The sequence below is a fragment of the Sitodiplosis mosellana genome, unplaced genomic scaffold (genome assembly GCF_009176505.1).
Source record: "Sitodiplosis mosellana isolate CC-2019 unplaced genomic scaffold, AAFC_SMos_1.0 Smas_scaffold_60, whole genome shotgun sequence".
In the NCBI taxonomy this organism is placed as follows: Eukaryota; Metazoa; Arthropoda; class Insecta; order Diptera; family Cecidomyiidae; genus Sitodiplosis; species Sitodiplosis mosellana.
Window position 1 is genome coordinate 100,920 of NW_022595302.1, and position 26,705 is coordinate 127,624.

Consider the following 26,705-nt stretch of genomic DNA (forward strand, 5'->3'; position numbering starts at 1 on the left):
GGTAAAACATCAAATCAAAATCCATACCTCAACCATTCCCCAACCAGATACAACAGCTGGTATTCCTGACTTGATGAATTCTCCAGTGGGTAAATTGATCGGCTGCACAAATTCGGAGAAAACGATCGAATCTTTCGTGCGAATCAGAGCAATATCTGGCTCTGGTGCACGTACGCCAAACTTGGGATGCATGATCAACGTCAATAATTCGATGCGAGTACCAATTTCGGAAGCATGAGTCTTATTAACAATGCCATAAATTAAGGCAGTGTTTTCTGGAAGTTGGAAAAAGCAATGTGCAGCCGTTACGATCCATGTCGGTTTAATGATAGACGCTCCACAGAAATGCATATCATTGCTTTTGATACGAAGCGATACTTGATATGGAAATCGCTTTTCTACTGCCGATAATCCACCAACGATGCGACTTTTCAGTTGCCAACTCCCGGCATTTGCCACAGCGGCAAAAATGCAAATCACCAACAGAACGAGTAAAGAAGTCGACATTATCGAAATTGAAACTAAATCAATTCTTCGACATTTCGTTGAATTTATTGAATGAAATGTCTCGATGTCGTGGCACGTCGTTTATCGCTAATGTGATAAGAGATAGACATGTCAAAAAAAACCTACGATCGACGACACTCAAGCATTTATCTCTATTGGAAACATTCAATCACAGTTGGACTTCTGATTTTGAACCTCTGAACAAACTTGATTAAAATCTTAAGAATTTTTAATTGACTACGAAGTATTTGTGACTGAAGTGGCTTATATGGCTCAAGTTTTTCGCTTCAAATTTGAAGTAGGTTGCTCTTTCTGGGTAGATATTGATAAATTTTAAATGAGAATTTAAATTATAAGTCATAAATTTGGATTTAATGATCAAAATTTTAGACGTAATGAATACCATTTTAAGGTTCTGACAGAATCATATACAAGGAAGATGATCATTGTGTTCTTTTGAATGGAATTCGCGTTGGAGAAAAAAAAATTGCACGTAACAAATAAAACTGTCCTCTATTAGCGTTTTTTCAAGGGGTTTCACGCAAACTCGAAGGCCGAAGATTTTACTAGATAGCTGGAAATAAAACCATTTTATGTGTAAACTATAGATATTGCTTCTTTTTATTCATAAACTCGAATTTTTTAGAATTTTTTGAATCTAAAAATTCTGGAAAAGGGTTTTGGTGGATCCTCAGGATTGTTCAAAACCGCTTCTGATTCTGGAAGTGGATCCTCAGGATGGACCAGGGCATTGTCAAACCCAGTCTGATCCATCCTGAAGATCCACCAAAACCCACTTCCAGAACATAATTTTCAAGCTGAATGTTGAAATATTTCGAAATAATACGGATTTTGGTGAATCCCAGAGAATTTGAGAGAAAAGAGAGAAATATTGAAATTTTAGATGAATTTTAAGTTGCGTGAAACCCCTAGCGTTTTTTCCCTCGAACGATACGACTCTGGATCATACCGAGAACATGACGTATTTGAAACGTCTAACTCCATCTACGGATTTTTCCAGCAGCTGTGTTCTATTGAGTTGCGGTTTCAACTATTTTTGGGCGAAATGATCTCAAAAGTATGCTAAAATGAGTTATTTGTCATGCGAACGCTCAATTGAGTTATTTGTCATGCGAACGCTCAAACGACTACTGTTAATGTACGCACTGATTCAGTGGACATGCAATGGTTACTAGATGACAAACACACTCGAGTGCGTGTATTTGCGCGTACATTTCCGGTAGCCGTTTGAGTGTTCGCATAACAAATAACTCATTTTTGTATATTTTCGAGATAATTTCGCCCAAAAATAGTTGAAATCGTTATATGTCTACTCGATTCACAACTACTGGAAAAATCCGTAGATGGAGTTAGACGCCTGTACCAAATATAATGTATTGAAACTCCATATACATGCTCGGAGTATGCTCTGGATCAAGTTTTTTGCATAGGGAAAAAGCCACAATACATTTCAAATGTAAGTCATTTGACACATAGCAGTCAATGCCATCTCAATTCCAACTCATTGAATCATTGTATTTTTCGGCAACTTTTTTCAAACGTGTATGGCTTTACTAGAATATAATCAACTTTACGGCGACGCTAACAGCTTATCTGTAGGCCGGTACTACGCGTTAGCCAAAACGTATTGATGTTCCGCAATGGTTACTCGACGCATTTGCCAAAATACTATGATTTTTGTACTCTCTTCTACGATGTGTGTGCAGAGAAGCTGCTACTATCGCCGTAAAGTTGATTATATTCAACTCAAGCCACACACGATTGAAAAAAGTTGCTCGAAATATTCGATGTGTCAATAAGTTGGTTTAAAGATGTCATTGCCTGTCTTTTGGTAATCCGGTAATATATTTATGGTTTTTTTGATTTTGAACGAAAAGTCACTGCTTGAGCGTGTAACAAGCAAAGCGAGATGAAAACATTCAAAACTTTTAGAAACATGTTCGATGGAGGCCAGCAGTGAACATAGCGTAATCGGGCGGAGGCACCGTTTTTATTCGGTGCTACTCAAAATTCGATCGCGGTGAATCGTTTTGAAGAGTTAATCATATCAATTTGATTGGTTGGCTCAATCAGCGTACGCATCTATTGAGTATGATATTCATTGCTGGTTATCGTTGCGATCAAAGCTATCAAACATGGATTTTATTTTTTCTTTCATTATTTATGTTTATCTGATTTGACTTTAAACCATTGAACATTATTGATTAATCTGGGTAAACCAACATATACTGTAGCATAGCTGAATTGCGGCTTATCACAATACAAGGCTCTTAGTCATTATAATAATAATAAGCGTAATATCAGGGAAAAGGTGGTTTATCAATTCAAATAGGGCAGACATCAGGTTCAAGTAGTTATCAAAAATACGAAAACATATTTGTGTATTGAGTGATTCATTGGCTATGAATCATAGCATGCGGAGTAACTGTTTTTTCCCGATAATTGGAAAGATTTTTTTTGTCTGAAATGCGAATGAAATAAGCAAAAATAAGTAGCGTAATATGCACCAATGTTGCATTGTAACACACAATTGATCCATCTGAATGAGAGGCTGACTTTGGTGAGCCATTAACCAAAGCGGTACTTTAATGAATTGTACATATAAGAAGGCACTTCGCAATGTTTGTACACGAATGCGAATCTTCGATTTTTGAATGCATGTTTATATAACAACATTGGCCGTCTTTTGTATGTGATGGTTTCAAGTTTAATTTTTCTCGGTGAATAAATTCAACTTTTGGAAATAGTTCATCCTCCAGTCACGCTCTTATTCTAAACGGCTTAATTGTGTGTTTCAAATCATGCCATTAATTTAAATCGTGCTCAATGGAACGAGTTGATCGAATGCATTCAAGAACAAGAGGAAGAAATGACCAACACTTAAGATAGCCTTTCGACGTTTAACCCATTTTGGACCGCGATCCTTATTTTGTTTTCAAAATGATTCAAACTTTCAGATATGAATAATATAGTCGAAAAAAGAAGTTTCCACTTCCCAGATCGATAAATTTTTTTCGCACTTAGCCAGAATGAGCAAAAATGTGCTGGTCGTTTTTCCGACCAACGGTCCCTAATGTAATCAAATGTAGGTGAAATTTTGAATTTTTTTAATCCTCAAGAAAGAATGAAAATACATTCATAGAATTAATTTTTACCATCAATATCGTTGTTTTAGACGTGTTTTATCACATTTCATAATCGTTTGAATTCATAATATGCATTTTGAATGATTTTAAGTCAGTTGGCCAACGGAGAAAACTTTATTGCAATCGTCAGCATAAGAATTTGTATCATGTTTTTATTTATATGAATAAACGGAGAATGAATGCACCATAATGGAAAAAATGATTTTGTCATCAAAAAATGCGTTTGGTCCACAGTTGCCTGGCATAATTCACAAAAATATGAATGAAGAACTGAAGAATGAATTCGAATACGCACGAAGAAATTTGCCAATGCAATCAAAAATAGCGAGTGTCAATTTGATTTCTTCTCGGCTGAATACGAATGCATTTTCGAATGACATCAGTTTGACCCAGTCAGTGAATCGAAGTAGATCCATTTTATTGATAGAAGGTGAAATCAATTTGAATCAACGTTTGCAAAATGGCACGTCGAGTATGCCTGAAAATGGCAGAGCTCCAAGAAATGATAGATAGTTATTATTATCATATTATTTGATGTGTTTGATGAATGAACGTGGCTTCCTGGGCTGTGGAACGATTCGGAAAAATCGAATGCTGAATGTCAACTTGAAAAGTGGCAAAGAACTGCCTCGAGGCAATCACGACTACCGATTCGACACGACCAACGAAATTCTCATGGCACGTTGGAACGATAACGCTGACGTCAACATGATCACAAACTTTGAAACGATTGAGCCATTGAAAACGACCCGACGGTATGATCGAAAGCAAAAGCGAATCGCAGCATTTCATCAGCCGCACCTTATCAATTCTTACAATCAACACATGGGCGGCGTGGATTTGCATGACAATGCAGCAGCGAGCTATCGGGTCAATGTGCGTGGCAAGAAATTCAACTCGAATTCCGTTCCAAAATAACCAAGCACTTGATCACTTCCTTCGAGAAAGAGTTTGCCAGTGACGACGAGGTCGATATGGAGAATGATAACATTGACGATCCTGATTATGAACCTGATGGACTGGTAAATGACGCAGTCAAAAGTTATCTCATTGAACGGTCACCAGATGGAAAAAGTCGTCGATGCAAGCACTGCCACAAACACACAAACCAGATTTGCAAACGTTGCAACATTCACCTACACGCAAAGTGTTCCACACTCTACGAGGCCCACAAATGAATGGAATAATTTATGATGAATTCATTTTTCACTTAATATTAAGTTAGAATAGGCATTTCTATTTATTTTTTATCGTTTTATGACTAAACAAATGATTGTCATATCAAATATCAATGTTTTAAAAAGTATCTAAAAAAAATTGATTTCTTCCCCTTTTGATCACATATAGGACCAATGGTCGGATTTCCGACCACCCATTTTTACGCACGTGCACTGCACACAAATCACGAAATAAATATCGGAAGAGGAATTGTATCTAAAAATATGGTCTTTTTATGAAAGTTCTGCATCATTACTTTTGCATATTTTATTTTCCAAATTTTCTTATCTACTGAGTGAAAAAAGGTCCAAAAAACATCATTTTTTCGTAGCTCGATTTGAAAAACTTGGATTTTTTTTTCCATTTTATTTTGACTCCCAATGGATAGTTCGTCTTTCAAACTTCAATTAAAAAAAAAAAGTAACCAAATTTACCACCTAGGAACTGAGATATCAGTCTGGGAAGCAACGGTCGTTTCACTGGTCGGAAAAACGACCAGCGGGCCAAAATGGGTTAAAATGGCACTCTGAGAGAGAATTGCGATAAGAACGAGAAATTGCGCTTAAAATGTGATTCGCATTTGCTATAAATAAGATGATTTGGATGATTTCTACCGTCATTTCGATTTTTGTGTTTGAAGAAATCTTTTGTTTTTTTCGTTCACTAACAGCAAGTGTTGAGTAACGTAAGTAAAACAACAAAATAAGTTGAAAAATCGAAGCTTACGATTTTTGTTCAATATTTTGCAGTTTCTAATTAAAAAACAAAGTCCGAGTCCAATTAGGAAGAAGACATAAATAATGCAAGTTGTTGGCCAAATTTGTATTTTGTCATTGTTGGCAATTGGATTAGTAGATTCGGGCACGAAATGCGATTGTTCGTATGAAGATCTATGCAGTTCCTGGTCAACCAGGCTAAGTATGGAAATTTTTTAAAATAATTTTCATCCAACTTTTCACTACCAAACTAAATTTTTGATACCAATTTGAGAAAATTCGATCCCATCCACAATTTTGAGTTGATTCTTTTGGTTTTTCTTCCATTGATGATGAATTATCGCGCAATTTTGTAACACAAAATTGTATAATTTAGTTTTAATGGAGCTAAAACTTCCTTTGAATTTTATGTCCAATAAACGATTCAGACTGCATCCAGTATGGATGTTACAAGGGCTATTGTTGGGCATCGTGCAGAGCGGTTCTTTCATATGGTGAATGGTGCTATACAACAAAGGGAAGAACTTCAGATTATCACTACGTAGCATGCTCCATGGATTTAGATTGTCTACCAAATTGGAAGTGCGCCGGACCGTGTGCTTTATTCAGTTCTTCTAACGAAACTCTTGCTGACTTAACGAACGAGGTATGATCCCCATTGGCGACTGAAGAGTCAATTTTGCATTTATTCACATTTTTTGCACGATTTTTTTCTCGATTTTATTGTATCAGAATTTTAACATCTATTGAGATTGTGAAAGTAAACTTATGTTTTGCCTTTTGCGTTTCGTGAATCTCTTTCAAAATGAATAGATTTTCATTGTATGTAATACTACTACTCATTGATTTTTGAAAATAAAGTAGATTTTGAATACGTTTTACAAAGTGTTTTGTTTCTTCTTTATTTTTACTATTTGGAGAAGGTATGTGATTCCAGAACAAATGAAAAAGAACAAATAATGCCTTTCTGTTGCGCAGTTAGCGTGATTTTCACTTATTCCAACCAAGATTGTGTAATGCACCACTCTCTTTCTCCCATGTGAAATGAGTTTCCTTGCTTGTTTGGCAAAACTGTAAAGAGCATTATTGATTAATCTAGTAAAGTCAAAATATCAAGGGGCGAATTGACTGAAAGTACTGAAAACAACTGAAATTTTTTTCTTCATACTGAATAGTACTGAAAACCGGTTTTCAGTACTTCAGTGTCAGTTTATGCATTGAATACGTCAAACTATGAAACTTGACTTATATCATTAACGCCATACAGTTTAAAAATTGATATTGAGGTAGAATTTTGGAAAAAATTGAAAAAGATTTGTCCACAAAAGTGCCAAACTATAAAAATACGACATTCAGTATACTGAATCCAAACTATAGTTTGGAAATAAAAATACGCCGAAAAACATTTGTGTAAAAAATTCATTCTTGTTTTGTTTGGTTTTAGTCTTCGTGATTTCAGAGATGCTTTGACATTTCATAGAGTTGATGATACACACATCAATGTCATAGAAATTTTCATTCGACGAAAATTGCCAGACATATTATTTCGACATAAAATCTCTTTTCTGATGTCAGCTTATTTATTGTGTCTTTAGACTTTTCTAATCCAAAAAGCAGTGGACTTTATTTTTGATAAAATGCGTTCAATTTCCATTTTGAATGCTAGAAAACAAACATTAAGCACAAGTGTCAAGAAATTTTGACAATACTGAACTGCAATAAAAGTCATATATTTACTAGGTATTGAAAAAACTGAACCGCTACTGAAAATCGATCGCAGGTACTGAAAAGTACTGAAAACCGGTTTTCAGTAGTAATTTACCCCTTGCAAAATATACTATAGCATAGCTTAATTGCTGCTTATTATTACACCACAAGGCTTAATAACAATTCTTATTCATTACAATGTTAAGAAGCGTAATAAAAGGGAAAATTGCTGCTGTTTATCAATTTAATGAACCGTACCAAACAGAATCTAAATAAAACAGAGTGACTGTTTTTTTTTTCACTCGTTATAACTTTGTAATATACAGCTACGACATGACTTTGATTATCAGTAGCACAATTTAGTGTTATTGGGTTCAGTTGTATACAGCTTTGCGGCTGAATACACGTTTTGCTGACTAAGCGATAAGCACACATTCGCTTAGTATTCAATGGTTTTTTCATGATGTCGAAGCAGTTCCTTGTACTTCTATTGGCATTCAGCAGATGCCATTCATTGAGCCATCGAGTAGGAAATGACACAAAAGAAAGTAAATATTTTATTTGCTTTTTTAATTATTTGTGTTTTTTGCTTTCTTTTTTCTCTTACTTTTCCCGTTTTACTGTGTTTTTTATTTCCTTCTTCTCACATTTGTTCCTATTTCGTCCGTTTTTATTTACTTTTACTTCTCTCGTTTCTTTTTCTTTAAACAAAAAAGGTGATTTTCAAATTTGATTCTTTCCTAATAAAACGTGTTGATATTTACTAGGTTTCCCATTGCACGAGGAGAATTTGTTCAGCCAAAATGCAGCAATTGCACAAAATTATGTAATTGCTTACAAATTTTCCAATGCTGGGATGATGGGAATCATTCACTATGTTCAACTGGATGTGATTGGTGCTCAAGTGAGGATAAAACTTCGTATATTAAACCATTGTTTACTGAATGTTGAACGTTTCCCTGTAAAAAGCTTCAAGAATTGAACATTCAGTAGAAATTGGAGAAAAAAAAGATTAGATTTCAATCGAAAAATGAAACAAATTGAATTTCATCCAACTTTTTGCTATCTCTTTTTCAGCAAACAAATGCGAGCATAAAATTCGTAAAAGATGTTAGTGTATTGGAACGTCGTCGTGTCGATGCATTGGTACAAATTCAAAATGCGACTGATTTTATAGCATCAATTCGAATTATGGGGAAACCAGGTTTTAAATTTGAAGACATGTGGTTAACCATTGGATATGGATCATTCAAACCACGATCCTCGGCATTGATTTGTACGGAACAAACTCAGAAGAAATTACAGAACAAAAAACGAATTTTCAAATTTGGCAAACGAACAATCGGAGATTTCTTGGTTCATTTTCAAAGTGGATATGGGACCGTGAAAAAACTGAAGAGACCCGAGTTTATATTTGATTTTCACGATTCACAAGTGAACATCACTTATTTGGTATTGGCCTCAAGTGTGAGTGAAATATATTTTCTTGTCTTTTCATTCAAAACTGATGTGTCAAAATGAATTATATTCCAGTCTCCCTGGGCCATTAGTCTACACAATAAAATTTTAATAACGGATAATCGGTTCCGAGCCACAGTGTACGGATTGGATGAACAACCATTTACCACAACACTGATTATTTATGGAAAACGAAATTGAATTGAGCAAAAAAATAAACAATTGGAACACGAATCTAATGAAATTTCAAATTGGAATAAATTGCCAAACAAACATTTTGCGATTTCAATTAGTGCGATAATACTAATAAAATAGGCACATGAATAAGTCAGAGTTCATTGCGATAAAACGAATCGGTTTTGATTACGTTGAAACGTATTAATACTGAGATTGGAATGAAGTCAATTCAGAGGCAAACACACAGATGAATGATTCAAATGAAGTGTATACGAAGAAGAAATAATATGAAAACCAAGAGGCTTATCGCCTATGAAAATGAACCAAGAAATCTCCGATTGTTCGTTTGCCAAATTTGAAAATTCGTTTTTTGTCCAGCAATTCTTTCTGAGTTTGTTTCGTACAAATCAATGCCGACGACCGTAGTTTGAATGATGTACGAAAGATGAACCATTTGCGTCCAACTTCAAAGCCTGACGTGACATCCCCATAATTCGAATTGATGATGTAAAATCAATCGCATTTTGAATTTGTACCGTTGCATGAACAAAACCCATAGGGGTATTGCAGCGACCATAAAATATATGTATTTTATCAAGCTCTTTCCAAGTTTATGCATAATGTCGAACTTTTGTTCAAGCTCTACCATCTGAATGTACAGTAAAATATTTTACGGGCACGACGTAAGATGGCGTTTTTTCTGGTCAAAAAAGTTGCAATATCCCTTTGACAAAACCAATCGTTATTCAATCATAAATTTTTACGAAACTTATATTCGCACTAGTTTGCTTGAAAAAAGGGACGCGACCTTTTCGAAAACCTAGTGAATATGAACACGTTTTTATTAAGAAAGTATCAAATTAAACCCAAATTCATTTTATATTAAAAAAGAGTCAATGAATGGCATCCGCTGACTGCCGATAGAAGTACAAGGCAGGCACTTATGAAAAATTGATTCGACATCATGAAAAAAACCATTGAATACTAAGCAAATGTGTGCTTATCGCTTAGTCAGCCAAACGTGTTTTCAGTCGCAAAGCTGTATACGACTGAACATAATGACAATATCATGCTACTGACACTACATGACTATGATATGTGCTAGCTCATTGTATTTGCTACTGATATTTCAAAATGTATTTTTGCTCACTTCTATTCTCAAGCAGTGGATGACACAACGTATCGTTGTTAGACATTCACGTGGTTGTATTGATAGATATTAGTGATACACAACATCATCTCATTTCATTAAGTTGTACATATCAAAGGAATGCGAGAGAGCAGCGGAAGTTATGAGGAGAAGTAATCAATTGAACTATACGTGGAACGACTGATGCAGCTAAACTGTAGCCCCACAATGTTTGATCCATACGTAATGCACGACAGTAATGTTATACTTTGTTGTGCGATTTAAATTGTATTTAAGTTCAAACAACTTACACAAGTCTTTCAACGTGGCCGGTATTCTGTTTCTGTATTTTTTCCTAGCATGAAGCAATGGAAAATGCACGAACAAGTTTGCATTGAATCGTTTATTCAAGCTGTTTTTATATTTATAACCCTTGTTTTACTTTTTTTTTTTTAGAAAAACTTGAAATAAATTCCCATTTGAAGATCCGTTCAGAAGCGATTGATTATTTTTTGCACGATTTCGAGCATTCGTCGCCTTCGCAGATATCACATGAGGTGAAGTGCTGAATTTGGTAGAACTGTCGGGCGCTTCGAGCTACAAGCGAAAAAAGGACATCATTAAGAATAAACTAACCATTTCAAATTAAACGTTCGAACACTTACAACTGTCGTAGTAATCGTAGATTCGCACAGGCACCGGCTTATTTTCGGCCACTTTATACGAACGATATCCTTGAATTTCCAGGCACATTTCTTCGTTTGGCATCATTTGATCGAAGTAAATGTCGGCTACCGTTCCGCCACTCTTCGTTTCCACCAATTTGACGTGTGGTTTTTTCAATAGGTCGTTTAATCGTTCCTTTTCGACGAGAAAACCACTCGGCATCGACACTTCTACAATCACCATGTTAGATTGTTTCTCGTCGTCAGTTTTTGGATGGAAACTGTGAATTCAAATTCATTCCAAATTTGAATTGAAATTGGGAAGCTACAAATAAGTTCATTTTAGATGAAATGTTTGATGCTTTTTACCTTGAACAAACTTCGATGTTGAAGTGACCGCTTGTGGTTTCGAGCACTCTCGGTTGCAGTGTGAATGTTGAATAAATGTCACTGTTCTTTAGATTGTATCGGTACGATAGTTGGAATAGGGCGAATCCATGGCCAGAAGCGAAGAGTTGAACGGATGACGTATTCGATGGTAAATCAACAGTTTGGAACAACAATCCGTTTTCATCATTTACTTCCAGCACACGATCTTCGATGGTGTTGGCTTGCACTTTCAACCGGACATTATTTTCATTGCTATTCAAGAGTTGACTGTACATCGCCAGTGCTTCCAATCCAACGACAGTGTCTTGGGTTCCGTAAAATCCGCCCTTATCATTTCGTTGTGTCAAAAGCCATCGAAAATATGGCAGAGCTTTGGTCGATCGTTTCGCACCAGTAAGTGCTAGCAGTCCATACGAAGTGACTTCAACGTCAAGAGATTTCGACTGTCGTGCATCCGGTTTCGATGTTGTCCACCACTTGTGTTGATCTAAAGAGGAAAATCAATTTATGAATAAATCATTTGCATGGTTTGAACCATTGGTTTCAGGTGTCTCTTTTTACCTTTAACCATGGCTGTGCCAACCAAATTATCCAGCACTTGGTCTTTCATCGGATGATAAGCCAATTGAAGAGCGTATGCGACAATTGCTCGTGAGTATGAATCGGTGATATTTTCAATATTCGAAACAATGTTGTTCATCGCTTTAGTAACTGTCTCTTCGTATTTCCAATCGTTTGATTTCTGTAATAATCAATAAATTTTATTATCAAATGTCAGAATTTTCCCTTGATCTCTTCAAATAAAAGTACCTTATTTTCCAAGAAAGCAATTACTGTGTATGCAGTCAAAGCGATTCCCTTGCTTGATCCACCTTGCATGTCTTGATGTATAACTCGTCCAAATTCTGGAAAGCTTCCATCAGCCGCTTGTACATCACAGAGAAATTTCAAAGCATCGTCAATCACTTTGCTTTCCACGTCAATGTAGTCTTCTGCTTGTTTGAATGATTTCACAACGAAAGCCGTCAGCCAAGTACTGCCCCTGCTATCGCTCTTTCCAAATGCACTGAATGAACCGTTGTCGTGGCGATAGGTCAACTCACGTTGATATCCACTCAATAAGTATTCGATAGCTTTGTCTTTGATTGCTGGATCGAGATTGCCCACAGCTTTCAAATAGTCCAAAACGACAATATTCGGAACGAAATTCAACATATTTTGCTCGCCACAGCCAGTCGGCAATCGAATGAGCTGATGCAAGTTTTGAATAGCTCCGCCAAGAAGGTCGCCAATTGCATTCACATTGATTTTCAACGAACCACGCACGGCATTCTCCGGAACATCAACACTTAGATTAGCATTAAATGTGTCCACCTCACGTAAGTCAACGAACACGGCTTTGTTGACGAATTGTGGAACACCTTCTGGATCGACCTGCAGGATTCGAACGATGGCATCGCCGGCTACGGCTGAAGTGGCTGTTACTTTCAGCGAAATTTGTCCCACCGAATTAAATTGAACGAGAAACGTTGAAGAGTGACCTGAGTTTGATTCAACTGATACGATGCGCTTTCTCGATGAATGATCGCCTTCGATATCATCCACAAACTCGAAGTCACCATTATCATTGCTCACAACCAATTCGACGGTGAGATCCGTGTTCAAATAATTGAATAAAACGACTGGAACTGCCACCACTTCGCCTCGTTTCACGGAGTAAGGAAGGGTCAATGATATGAAAAACGGTTGGAACACATTCAGCGTCTTGGGATTCTTGGTAAAACCCAAGCCAGTCTCTTGATCGACAGAGAAAGCACTAATCACCCACGATGTGATTGTATCTGGTACATTTCTTGTGATTGTAATAGTGCCATTTGGACTGTTTACATCGAGATCCTCCCAGAGCCATGTTTCTGGAAACTCACTACGAACTTTTGGCGGTTCGGTGGGCGCTTCAAGATCATCCGTTATAGATTCCGATTGTAGTTTGTCCGTTGGTAACATTGAATTCATTGGTATTATTCCCATGACGCTTGGGTTGAACGGTGCACGGTTAAATGAAAGATGGTTGGCTAACCCGCTACGAGCTACCCAATATCCAGAGAAGTCACTACAAAAGTAGAGCATGTTTTATCAATTTACATTTAAGGCAACCTATGCTTTTGGCCGGCGCAAGATAGCGGTGGCGCCTAAATAAGATGTATTAACAATTTGCGGCATTTTTAAGAACTATCAATACTTTTTGTTGTTGTTACGAATTTTGCAACAACAAGAAGTATTGATAGTTCCTAAAGTTGCCGCAGATTCTATTTAGGCGCCACCGCTATTCACTGTCACGTCAAATACATTGGTTCTTATGGCAGAGAAGCACACGTTGATTTAAGGAATGTAGGAAATCGTATTAATGATAGTTTATCCATGCACACTTATGTATCGTTATATAAGTTTATATTTTTGGAACTACCTCGATCGTAATAAATGCAACATGTTTTTCATATTTTTTCACATAAAATGTCAGATATTTCATTTATCACACTCTTGTTTCCAACAAATCTATTCAAGAAAAATTCAAATATTACGTTTATTGCAATCGAGGCGGTTCCAACTTGGGAACTTCCAAGATGTGCGCTGTTTCACTCACAGTGAATTTTATTCAAAAACATGCTTATCTGTGAATGAACCTTATGGCGAAAACAATTGTTTCAGAAAATATTTTTTCGAATATTTCTTCAAAAGAAAACCTACCCACTGGGGTAACCATACAAATGTCTTCGTAGTACAAATTCATCTTGTTTCGCATTGGTGAAAAGAATTGTGCTACTCTGTTCAAAAGGTTTGAAATAATCATTTATGTAACGACGCCGCGTAACAGACCATGGACCGTTCTCGGATTCATGTAGAACTTTTTGATATTCTTCCATTGCACGCAATGCCATCGCTTTGTTGAAATCGTCATTCTTCTTGAGCAGCAACACACTCTGATCTACTCCCATTAAACCAACGTAGGATTCTGGCTTGGTGATTACATCGATATTGATTTCCTTGCCTGGTTGTACCTCTTGTGCAGATAGCTTCAATTTGACGAAATTGATCATCTCCTCGTTGATTGCAACTTCGATTTTGGTGGCAACAATTTCATTGTTCTTGAAGCGATACACGATTACTGTAGCCTTTGGAACCATGTCAAAGGTGGCATTGAAGTTGAATAAAAGTGAATTTTGGTTCGGAACCGCAACTGTTTCGGCGTAAATGATTCTGCCACGGCCAATCACCTGATACGTGAAATTCTGTAGCAAATGCTTCGATTTCACTTCAATGAACACATCCTCATTTAGCGTTGGACTATAGAAGAGTTGACGACAAATTGCAGAATAAGAGGAAACATCAAAACATGTTGATAAATACCATTTCATAGTTGAAAGTTTTACCGTTTTGACACCACCTTTGCTTCGAGTTCAGATAGTTCAATACTTTTACGAGGATAGAGGTGGCCTAAATATTCTTCTTCGTCTAAATATTTAACCTGCAAGATAAAACCATTTGAAGAAAAAAAAAATTTCAAATATTATTTTATTGAATCAAATCGGGTCATGATCAAATTAAAAAAACTCATTTTTTGGGGAATGCATACCTCTAAAGCGAAGGATTGTTCGTTTGCTTCTGTTGGTATTGAGATATCCGCAATGCCTTTTTCATTCAACTCAAATGTGTAATCACCGTCTTGATTATCATAAAAGGAAAAATCAAGTCGTTTTTGAATATGAATCCATTTAGTCTGTTCATTCATCAAAACTGGTGAACCATCCTGATAACTGACACCAATCTATACGAAACATTCGAATATTATAGTTGGAATAGATTTGTTTCATCGTTGAAATGAAGAAAAATTCACAAAAATTAACAAAATTTTCAATTTGATTTACCGAAAAATTCACTGGCGATCCTTGACTGAATTCTTTGATCAATCCAATTGGATTGAACTTGTGGCGATTTTGATGGATGGTTATAGTCTTCGACGCGGTTTGATTACGATCAGTTAATTCTTCGATGACGGTGGCCCTTAGTTCATAGGTATGACTACGTTTATAGTTTGTGAATTCGACTGCAACCAAATTGAATTCAACGGTTCCTTTCCCATTGATGGGAATCGTTTTCAAGACACTGTCTGAATTTTTCCAATACGAATCACTCCGAGTTAGTGATACGATCGCTTCTCCTTTCACCAATTTCCCATACGTGTATTTCGATCGAATGATAGCGCGCAATTTGCCATCTTTTGCCGAAAAATCGTTCGGAGAGTCAATCGTAACATCAAAATTCGGTAGGACGTATTTGGCCACTTCGACCTCTTTGCTTTTACTCTCTTTTCCAACGTGAGCTTCGATTTTCCAGTTACCCAACATGGCCAATTCAGCCAGTTGAAATTCACTCGTGAAAACGCCTTTCTTCGGTGTCACTTTCAGCCATTGCTTGATGCGATTCTTTTCTGGATCGGTGATATGAATGCTGAGCTGGTTGTCTGGCGTTAGTGTAACTGGTTTCAGCTCACGATCGAGTACCAAAACACGGAACTTGATCAAGTCTCCTGGCTTATAAATTGCCTTGTCGGTCTGGATGAAAATCGACACATTTTTGGTTTCAATCTTCAGTGTTCTTTCTTTTTTGAAAATGAGCCCAGATATTCCCTCAGCCACGAGCTTATAACCTTTTGACATGTCTAAGTCGCCGATTTGCAACGCTACCAATTCCGTTTGATTTGAGTCGATTGTAATTTCTTTTTCATTTTTGTATTCCAATCCATCTTGAATGCTCAAACGAAAGGTGGCTGGTGAAGCGTGATTATGTAGCGTCAACGAGACTTGATAATTCAAATGTGGACGAATGTGTTCGGGCGCAACGATTGTGTAAAAACTGTACAGAGAATGGAAATATTCCATTAATTACGTTCAAATAATTTACAAGCACATTTCACACTCAGTTTTGCTCAGTTTTATTGATAAACTGTTTTTCAAATTGAAATCGTTGATAAAGAAACGTCTTGCTTCGAAATAAGGGTTCGAAATTAGAAGCGGTCAACAAATTCTTATCGCATCAGTCGTATGGATTGATGAATCACTTGGCATTCGTTCGATCATCAATGTGTTAACCCTACGGTAAGGTTGAAATTTACACCAAGAAGGTTCGTTGATCAAATTGTCCACTGTAGATTTTCCCTGTCGTTTCCATGGAAATAGAAAACACTTCCACAAAATATTTGCAGAAGTCAAAAAACTACATCCGTTTGCATGCGAAATTAATTTTCTTCTTGTAAAATCGTAAACTTTCAATTGGAACTGAGATGCTTTTTTGAGTTTTTGAATTTTGAACCTTGAAAAAATTATTTTTTTCTCAAAAAAATAAAAATCAACTGAACTTTAAAAAAACATCGATCATTTGGTGTATTTGTAAGAAAGCAGTTAGTACAAGTGAAAGAACACAATGCCAAATTCACGGTAAAATATTAGTAGTTTCTCACAAATTGGTTGAAGTATCAGCTATGCTTTGTTAATCACCACCCAGATGAACCATTTTTGGAGAAATCCAATGCACATTCGAGCTGAGCGGAGTTCGACGGAGATACCGTACATACGCTATAAGTGTGAGCGAAACAGCCCTCTTTGCTGTGTTTACATTTCTATTGTTCACTATGGATTTTCTATGAATGCACTGCTTCAGATATAGCGTATGTATGGCATCTGTGCCGAACTCCGCACAGCTCAGTTGTGCACTGAATTTCTCCACAAATGACTCAGATGAGAACCCAAATATCAGCTCCATACCACTCTGTTTCTTTTTCTTCTGTATTTGATTTGAATTATTCAAAGCTCAAAATTGCTGACTAAATTATTTGATCTCATTTTAAAATTTACTTTTTTCTCAACTCACCCTTCGCAATTGACACAACAAACTAACGTCGATGAAAGTACAACGAAAGCCACTAGCGGCGAGATTCGCTGCATTTTGTTCAAGTTTTAAAATGCACCAAATATTTTAGAAACAATTTTCCCACTTAAACGATACAAACTGTGTGATGTGTGAATATCAATTGAGCTGAAATCTATAATGCGAGACATTTTTATAAAAATAACCTTATCATCTGCCCACAGTTGTGCTAAAGTAAACGAAAACATTTCGTAGAAATTGATGAGTGACTTCTTGATAAAAGCAAATTGTTCTGGACTTTTTTTTCCAATCTTCTCGTATAAAATCGGTTGTTTGTAAATATCAACTCTCCTATTCGTTTTGAATTTGACAACTGATATTGAGCGCAAACACCACCTAGATAATCTAAGGCTAATGACAATACAATCAAGTAAACTCTCCTTTCTGTCAAACGTCATTCTGAAGTATAACATACGGACACTACGAACTCGCCATAGGTTCTTTAGAGGTCGCTTCGGTCCAACCGAGTTCCAATCAAATACATGTATCAGTATACAAAGCATTCCATTGTTGGTAAATATTGAGTAATATTGGAATAGTAGAAAAACCCAGCGAACTGCTTCAACCTATTTTTGTTTTCTGTTGATCAACACTGCAACGATAGAATATCTCTATATAGCAAGAGAGCATAGTGACTTTATAATCCACACGCTATAGCGAAAATAGAGATCGTTGTATGATTGAATACTGAATTCGATTCAAGGTCAATAGCTCATACAAGTTTATCAATGTATCCGTTCTGCATTCGTTCTTTGTTGTTCATGCAATGGAAAATGTGCAATCGTTTGGCAGAGTAGAAAATTGCAGCATTAAAAAAAACTTAATTGGTTTATAAAACGAGGGAGTACTGAACAAATGAAAAATGGTTGATACAACTAGCAGAATCTTTTTTTTTTATCAATTTATAGAATGCAATATAAATGTTGAAGAAACCGTTTTTATTACACATAAATCGACAATGTGCACTCGACAATATAATCATTTCCTGCAGATTTTATCAATTTTTCTCTAATAAAATTGGAATAAAATTCAATTGCTCTAGTATGATATAAATACTGGACCGTTGTACTCGAATCTAACTAAACTTCTTTCGAGTACGATGTAACAGTGATTTCGATACATTGTGATTCTCTTCATAGTGCTTCCTTTCATAGAGCTTATTTCATTGAGAGCGATTGAAAATGTATTTTTTCATTTTCATTTGTTCAATTCTCTTGCTCCAAATGAGTGAGAGTATTGACTTGATTTTAGAGCAAGTGAATATATTGAACGCAACGCATCAAGCCAACTATTACAATGTGTCGCAACTAAGAGTGACCAAATTCAGTCGAAATAAGTACGGAATGAATGCAAATTTTGAGCTATTCATCGATTTTGACGAAAATATCTATTATGAAATTCAAATTTATACGAAACGTCTTATGGGCCATGAATATACTAAGTCTCTGCTTGGATTCGATCGAAAACCATGGCCTGATTCTTTCCAAAAGTACTATAAGATTCACAAGAAAGTTATTGACAGTATGCAGAATTATTCAAATATTCCACCACTTCAAAAGGGAAATCGGTATATTTGGAAAAAGGTACACTCCATTCTCATTTTATCATTGTTTTAATTAATAGAACAGTTTTTTCAAATGATATTTTTCACAATTTTTCATGAATAAAATAAAAATGATGTATTTTTAAGGAATCTATTGGGTCAAACATTATCCACTCGAAATAGATGGATTATCGTTCCCAATAATGCAATCTGGCATGGTAAAATCTCTTGCTTTGTGGTCACTTTCTAATGGGACAGTAATCGCAGCCGTAGAAGTCATCGTGCGTTTGGATTGAGCCTATTCGAAGTAAGGAAATGGAATGGAATCTTGTTGGAAATGGATGCCTTTATTTAGAATTTTTCGATTTTTATTCGAAATAGAATACAATAAACATTCAAAAAATTATTTCCATTTGTATGTCTTTTATTGTTTTTGAACACTGCCGAAAACCAGAATATAACTTCAAACTTATTCGCATTAATCAAATAGCAACAAATCTGTATCGGCTGTAAAACAACACCTCTTTTACTTTACAACATAATATTCGATTCCATATCAATATGGCCATTGAATCATAGTGGCGAAACGTTACGACTACGCCTACCACTACGTTTAGTAATTCTCTAAACGTTATGGTACGCGTAGTCGATATGTTTCACTTCTTTGCATAGAATGAGTCATTTTGGCAATTGCCGGAAGCCTGTGGAAGAAAGTGATCAGATTCGACAGTTTAAATTACATTTCCTGAAATGCCATCGATCCCAAACAGCTACCTAGAAATGCTGAACTGAAGTTCGGAAATGCAGTTGATGCCTGGCTTGTGGTAATTTTGATTGCGGAAATTGAAATCCAGGTGAATTGATTAGAATCATTGATGAATATTCATATCAAATCCAGTGTTTATTGGATGAACCGTTTCGAATAATATAATGAATGAAAAGAGACAGTCACAAAGTCACATTCACCTTGATAGATTAACTCATTAAGTGGCTTCCGCCTGAAAAGCAATCACCAGCCATGCATCTGTTGACTGTGCCAATTTCGGAAATCCAGGTGATTGATACTGGCTTGAATGTTATTTGTTCATGCAATTGTTATATTATCCGACTTCACTGAACCATTTCAACCGTGTATTCCAAACTTTATTGGCACAATAAATGTTATAGTTTACAATAAAAGCCAATAAACTTGTATTTACGCATGGATGCTCTCGATAATAACATATTGGTATAAAAGCGAGTGATGTTAGAACTTTTTGGATCAAAAGAGTTTCGTTCTTTGCTGTGTTTCAACTTTATCGAAATGTATTGCAGTGTGATGAGACAAGTTCAATTGTTTCGATCGGAAATTATGCGAATTAACTTACCAGTTAGTTAGTGGCAAAAAGCAATGTCAACTCTTCCCTATTGTCCTATTGACAATCATCACTCAGTCATTGCTCTCCTTATTAATATTCCCATCACATTGTGATAGCCAAGCAGTTGTGAATTTGAAATTCAAATAAAGCCTTAGAGTCTACAGTAAACTATGCAGTAATAACCATGACCTCTATTACTGCTGTATACAGTAATGCATTTGTCAATGAATAAATGGAAATGTTCAAGGGAAGAACATTTGTTTTAAACCAAATGTTGATTCCAAACAATTAGCTACGCGCTTTGACCAACTATTATTTACAAAATTGAACCAAATAAATGGAAACCTTCACGAAATTTGTACACATTTGAAAGAAAAACCAATAAAATATTATTAATTAAAAATTAAGTTGAAATGCAGCGCACGATATGGCGTTGAATATGTTATGTGCGGGGAAGTAAAGGAGTTTTACCATAAAATCAGTTTGGCGTTTGAACAATGATGCTTGAACAATCGTAGAATAGTTTTAACTTTTGAATTAATCGGTGAATTGAATTCATTCTGTTTTGAATGAAGGTTCAATACAACAGTTTACTTGAATTTTTTCCACAACAGATTCCATTGATGGCATTTATTAATAATAATTGACGTTTTAATTCAGAAAATAATCTAAATCTTCTCTATGATTTTTTTTTGGTATTCATATCACAATACGGAAACGAACTGACTGAATGATTTTAATTAAACGCGACCGCAGCGATTGCAAAATGAAATCTATTTGTAAACTGGATTTATCAGCTGAATTTTTACTCTATCAATTAAGTAACTGTCCCGAAGCGAACTGAGAATATCAGTTTCATTTTAAACTTTGACAAAAATGTGGCATAATCAATTAAGAGAGATTTTCATTGCCATTGCCATTGCATCAAATAGTTCGATTCGCATGGCTTAAAAAAGTGTCGAGCGCAGCATGGCACTGTTATTCTTATAAATAAATTCGAGCTGTAAACATCATCGAATTTTTTGATGCGAAATCAACTACGTTACTAAAATGAATGAGTATTTTTTTGTACTATCAATAAAAACATATTCGAAAAGTGATACACAAAGCAGCTAAGTAAAATTGATTTGATGAAAATAGAAATAAATGCAAAAATATGATTTCATTCAGTTCACGAGTTTTCTGTGTTAAAATAGTTTATCACAGTTGATTGAACGTTAGTGTAAAATTTTGACGTTTTTGCGGAAGTATACGGTGTGAATAACATCAAAAGAACAAAAATAATAACAAAATGTCAATCTCATGTGAAATTGTGTTTGTGCGAAATCCCACCAAAGTATTTTACTTGGGTCAACCTTTACGTGGATACGTTCATTTGGCAATGAAAAATCAACAAGATGTTCATGGCATTCATGTTCAACTCAGTGGTGTAGCAGTCGCCAATTGGAAAATCGGTCGTGCTATTCGCCGGTGTACAGAGGATTGCTTGAATCATCAAACGAGTATTATAGGTGTGAACACTGAACACTGTGAAGTTTAGCGTTGTTTTGAATAATTAAAAAATTAACAAATAAAATGCATTTTCAAGGAGAATCGCGTTTAGTTGTTCGAAAATATAAACTTCCATTTCAATTTCTGTTACCGGCACAATTGCCATCATCATTCGAAGGGGAATTTGGTTTCATTCGGTACATGGTTACAGTTTTAATAGAAATTCCATTCGAGCCGAGCAAAGTGCTGGAAGAATAAGTGACAATTCTTAGGACGATCAACTTGAATGACGCAGACTTACAGGTATTCTTGGATCAATCACCCAATCAAGAATTTTGTTTTTGAATTATTTTTTTTTCTCAGCGGAAAGTGTCAGTGAGTGATGGGTTCAATCCATACTTCGTGTTGTCGTGGCTACCTTGGTTTCCAGTGAAAATAGATGCGCATGTTGAACCGGGAACATATGCACCGGGAATGTTTATTGATGTGGGTGTCAATGTCACCAATAAAAGCTTTCGGAGCATACGGAATTTCATTGTGCAGCTGATCAAGGTTCCATTAATTAATAAATTGGCACTTCCATTTAGGGACTTTTCTCGTCTTATTCATTCTATTTATGTGTTTATCTCGAATTCGTTGCATTTTTCATAGTTATTTCATTCTTATTTACCCAGGAAGTGACATATTTCTCGTACGATCACACGCGTAAGACGAAATCGATTTTAATTCTGTGTGAAACCGAAATACGTGGGTGTGGTCAAAATCAAAAGTACCCCATCTGTTTGGGCTGTCAAGTTATTGTTCCGCAAACGTCGCCTTCAGATAATTCCAGTGTCATTATTAAAGTTCGTCATTTTATTCGGGTATGTAACCGATTTATTTATAGAATTCATGAGATAACCCGTAGCTGCGCAACTAGCGATTTAATACAGCTGGAGCCATCTGGAATTTCTGTGTACAGTGTACCGAACTACACAGAATGTGTGTGATTTGTTGTTGTAAAGAATAAAAACAGGGCAAAGTAAACGTTAAACGTGACCACAGAGTGGACCTGTTGCGCAGCTACGAGATAACCTCTGACAATGAAAGCTATTTCATTCATTTTAACGAAGTTTTCTATCTCATTTGATACGCATTTCGTTAATTTTCTCCCTTTAACAGGTAACAGCGTCAATGGGCAAGAATTATAAACCGATGCTTGAGCTACCAGTTACCATTGTTCCTATTTCAAGTTACCAGCCAAAAATGCTCCAAATCTAATGTTCAAATTGCTTTAAGAAATAAAGAAAATTTCTCATCAACTCTCTCACTTTTTGTAATATCATTTGGCATCCTTTTGGTTTAGAGATTTTAAATCAAGTCTAGATCCTGTTCAATTATTGTCAAGGTACTCATTTCAGCGACAGTTATCGCACATATCTGTTAGAATAAATAATTTTTTTTTCAAGATTTACTCAAAACTTGAAAATATCCTCTACTCTTTCCAATACAAAGTCTGTGAAACACATACTCTCAATCTAATCCATAGATTTGTTGGCCGTAATTTATTTCCAAAAATCCTTAGTACCTTCCTCAACTCTTCTCTCGCAATCGATCAACCGATTTTAGACGCATCTCTCGGCGAATAGCCCAAGTTCAATACTTATTTTCACCACAGAACCACGAGCTAGTAGTACAGTAAATCAAACGAGTAGTTTAGTATTCGAAACAGCAAGCCAGTTCACTTTGTTTGTGAATCGTTATCTATAGGGTAAGATTATGGCATATTCTAGAACTTCAAATGTTTTTATATATGAGTTGAATCGCAATACTCATTTGTTTACTCGTTATCAACTGTTTTTATCGTAGAGCTTGAAAATGATTCACTGGTGGCTAAAACGAAAAAAGTGGGATTCATTGACATTTCAAACAGAACTCAGCCTGAGTGAGTGTTTTCAAGATTTCTGGTAAAAAAGAAAAAGTACGAAGAGAGGGAAAGGAAGAAAAAGAAGAATAAGTAAAGATAAATAAAAAAAACTGAATCAAGTCAAATAAACAAAACAAAAGATTCAGCCGCAAGGCGATACAAACTCACGAAGTGTTTGTTGTTCAAACCAAAAAATTTGAATAAACGAATCTGTTATTAACAGATGAACAAACGTCATCATTTTATTTTCATTCAGCCGCCTTTTATTTTGATTTAAAAAGAATTAATTTGCAATTAACGTTGATTTTCTGAAGCAGTAACAATTGTGACTGGCACTTCGATGACCGGGCGGCATTTCTTTCTCATTAACGCTGTTATCTGTTCAAATGCAAATCAAGAATGTAAAAAAAATGAAGAAAAAAATCAGTATGAAAATGATCTTAGCTCAAAAAATTCCAAAAAAAGCTCAAAATACCCGAATGAAATGTCGAATTTTGATAACTTTACTAATTAAATTGGTGGCAGATGTTGGTGGCACTTCAATAAAGCACCCAAAACAAACGGTATATTTGTGATTCTGAAGGCATCCGCGCAGTTTAACTTCTTTCAATATTTCAATTGACTGAAGGACAGGCACATAAGTCACTTCCTACAAAAGAAAATGTCATTTTCAATTCTTGTTCATTGCGCGTGAACTTCATAGTATGAAATGAACCAAGTAAAAACAACTTTGAATGCAACACCTTACCTTGATTAATTGCGCTTCAAAGCCGTGTATTTTGCAGAAACTTCTGTTGGTGACATTGATTTCGAGTTCAATATTTGAACCGGGAGCATATGCCGTGTGATCGATGTAAGCATCAATTTTAAGCGGAAACCAAGGCAAACAAGAACATACAAAATATGGATTAAATCTGCCCGTCACAGCCACTTGTCGCTAATTGATAGAAAAAAATGATCTGAAAACCTTTGAAATTCAACATTTTCATGAATTTACCTGCAGCTCTGTGTCTTTTAAGTCCGTCAATCGAAGAATGATAATACGTTTTTCAAATTCTTTGCGTGGAATTTTCGGAATGTCCACAGAAACCGTCACCATATATCGAATGAAACCATATTCACCTTCATAAGACGATGGAAGTTGTGTGGGGATTTTAAATTGAAATGGAAATTCATGAGTTCCAGCTGCCAAACGTGTATCACCGATTATCTCCAGGCGATCATTCAAACAATCTTCTCCGAAATTATCCGCTTTGCAAATTGTTATTGCGGCACCATTGATTTTCACAAAAATTCCACGAACATATTTATCATTTTTCAATGTTATTCGAATCGATCCGTGTAATGATTGGCCCGTGTAGAAAATTCGCTTTGGATTTTTGTCAAACAAAATCTCACATAAAATTCCCATTTTCGGAGGGAATGAAAATAAATGACGATGCAAAGTTTGAATCGACGAATCGAGGATATAAAATTACACTAATTTAATAAATGACCAAAAGAAATGAATATTTAATATTAACCAAAAAGTAAAGCAACAAATGGTTCAATCGTTGAAAAAAGCCAATTCCGTTTTACGCTGACAAAATTTCACACACACAAAAAAACTGTATTCACAAGCCAGCGCAAACGATTCCCACACATTTGGTTGCGCGATAAGTTGTTACTTTGTTCAAGTCTGAAATGTAACTGTGCTGCTGACTACTGCGCTATTTCAACATTCAATTGATAACCGATGTCGTGCACTAATTAATAGAACCAATACATTTATTGAATGATGAGGTTAAACACATTGGTTTGACGGTTGGAAAAATGAACTGTATTGTATTGATATTTTTAATGATTGCCATGCCGTCGCTGACCCACTGCCGTTGTTATTATAAAACAATGCGAGATTAAATGCGATATCGACGCGCGCGCGCCCGCTTCGTGTTCTGTAGTAGGCTGATTCGTTCATTAAACGGATGCTGTGTGAAATAAAATATGTTCATTCTGAGAGTAGAGTGCGTGTATATTTGGGTAGTACGGTAGTAATCGCGTCGACTTCATTTCTCAGCACAAAACGAGAAAGCAAAATATATACAAAGTCTCAAAGTCACCACTTATCGCTACAACGTCCGATTATTTGTATTTTTAATGGAATTTATTCTTGACTTTTTTTCTTCACTTTGAAATTTTTGTTGCTCATAAAATGATTAACAGGCTCTCTTACAAATTGTCACTGTCTTACTGGTGCGCAAATTCGAATCATCTATTGAGTCATGAAAGTAAAATTAAGCCGATGCCAATGCCCTCATTCCAGAGAGTACATGAATGTAATTCAAATCGATTTGTGTTGAAATTGAATCTAAACAGTGCGCCAAGTTTGAAATTCAGCGGTGTTCATCGAATTATTCGACAAATGCATGGGAGTCAGAGAGTCTCTGACTCAGAGACTTATCGTTGTTCAGGCTGTATTCAGTCTATTGCGAGACGACCGCTAGTATCATCTTTGAAATCGATGTCTCAATATGTAATCGTCGTGTATGTTGAATTGTTGAAATCAACATTAGGTATTATTTCTTTCGCTTGATCTGAAATCCGTAGAGGATGCATCTATAAAATGTATGAACACAATTGGCTTTGATAAAAGCCCAAAATTTGTTCCATCATGGAAGTTTCATATTGTGTTCACTTGGGATAAAATGTACCTTAATTGAGATAATTTTCTTCGAAATTTTCAGAGAAAAATCCAAATGAGTCGAAGATTTGATCATTTCGGTGAGTTAATTCGGTACAAAGCTAATCAGAATTGGTGAACAAGTTTACAGTGGCTCCAAAATGTTGGAATGGAAAAAAAACCATGTCGTTAAATCAAACGGAAAATAAACGGTTCCGTATCGAACCACTTTGTTTTGAAAATGCGCGTTGCACGAGCCAATTCAAAGAGGATGTAATATGGACTATGGTTTAATACCACACACTCGCATGGACGACACGTGCCGTTTTTAATTGTCACTGAATTTTCAGCCTAGTGTTACATTGTACCAACTGTTCGAGGTTGCATTACATTGTTTCAATATACATTGTATATCATAGATGGAGAATGCATAATGCATTCCAGTTGACATAATGTATCCGCTTATTTCCGGGAACGTGAACGGATGAAAATCGGCCCATACGTTATTAAAAGATAAGAACTTATTCTAATACACAATATAAAAATAAACAACAAATGCATACAAAAGTGGAAAAGTACTAAGATGATATTCGCGCATTGAAATTACATTTACCATTCAGTTTGTCAATGGA

At 35.7% G+C, this 26,705-nt stretch overlaps 4 protein-coding genes and 2 long non-coding RNA genes across 7 annotated transcripts; 3 read left to right on the forward strand and 3 right to left on the reverse strand.

Moving 5' to 3' along the window:
• Nucleotides 1-9: 9 nt before the first annotated feature.
• On the reverse strand, nucleotides 10-536 carry LOC129570491 (tryptase delta-like). The gene has a single exon (XM_055450126.1). The coding sequence runs from the start codon at nucleotides 505-507 to the stop codon at nucleotides 10-12; it is 498 nt and encodes a 165-aa protein (XP_055306101.1). The 5' UTR covers nucleotides 508-536.
• A 4,917-nt stretch (nucleotides 537-5,453) lies between these two features.
• Nucleotides 5,454-6,486, forward strand: LOC129570482 (uncharacterized). Its single transcript, XR_008688129.1, has 3 exons — nucleotides 5,454-5,577; nucleotides 5,642-5,810; nucleotides 6,037-6,486. It is a non-coding gene; the product is annotated as an uncharacterized LOC129570482 (long non-coding RNA).
• Nucleotides 6,487-7,696: 1,210 nt separating this feature from the next.
• On the forward strand, nucleotides 7,697-9,501 carry LOC129570481 (uncharacterized). The gene is made up of 4 exons (XM_055450109.1): nucleotides 7,697-7,863; nucleotides 8,083-8,219; nucleotides 8,393-8,782; nucleotides 8,849-9,501. The coding sequence occupies exons 1-4, from the start codon at nucleotides 7,776-7,778 to the stop codon at nucleotides 8,972-8,974; spliced, it is 741 nt and encodes a 246-aa protein (XP_055306084.1). The 5' UTR covers nucleotides 7,697-7,775; the 3' UTR covers nucleotides 8,975-9,501.
• A 966-nt stretch (nucleotides 9,502-10,467) lies between these two features.
• On the reverse strand, nucleotides 10,468-17,233 carry LOC129570478 (CD109 antigen-like). Of its 2 annotated transcripts, none has more exons than XM_055450106.1 (10): nucleotides 17,060-17,233; nucleotides 15,058-16,045; nucleotides 14,766-14,957; nucleotides 14,563-14,657; nucleotides 13,880-14,476; nucleotides 11,945-13,244; nucleotides 11,696-11,876; nucleotides 11,114-11,621; nucleotides 10,745-11,025; nucleotides 10,468-10,676 (listed from the first exon to the last, which is right to left on the reverse strand). In XM_055450106.1, the coding sequence occupies exons 1-10, from the start codon at nucleotides 17,131-17,133 to the stop codon at nucleotides 10,585-10,587; spliced, it is 4,308 nt and encodes a 1,435-aa protein (XP_055306081.1). In that variant the 5' UTR covers nucleotides 17,134-17,233; the 3' UTR covers nucleotides 10,468-10,584. The 2 variants fall into 2 exon arrangements, with proteins under 2 accessions (XP_055306081.1, XP_055306080.1); XM_055450105.1 differs by having other exon boundaries at nucleotides 15,037-16,045.
• A 3,554-nt stretch (nucleotides 17,234-20,787) lies between these two features.
• On the forward strand, nucleotides 20,788-22,808 carry LOC129570483 (uncharacterized). The gene is made up of 5 exons (XR_008688130.1): nucleotides 20,788-21,528; nucleotides 21,606-21,811; nucleotides 21,872-22,060; nucleotides 22,183-22,371; nucleotides 22,670-22,808. It is a non-coding gene; the product is annotated as an uncharacterized LOC129570483 (long non-coding RNA).
• Nucleotides 22,809-23,623: 815 nt separating this feature from the next.
• Nucleotides 23,624-26,698, reverse strand: LOC129570480 (arrestin domain-containing protein 15-like). The gene is made up of 4 exons (XM_055450108.1): nucleotides 24,412-26,698; nucleotides 24,163-24,351; nucleotides 23,890-24,063; nucleotides 23,624-23,792 (listed from the first exon to the last, which is right to left on the reverse strand). Exons 1-4 carry the CDS (start codon nucleotides 24,823-24,825, stop codon nucleotides 23,709-23,711), a joined length of 861 nt encoding a protein of 286 aa, XP_055306083.1. The 5' UTR covers nucleotides 24,826-26,698; the 3' UTR covers nucleotides 23,624-23,708.
• Nucleotides 26,699-26,705: the final 7 nt, after the last annotated feature.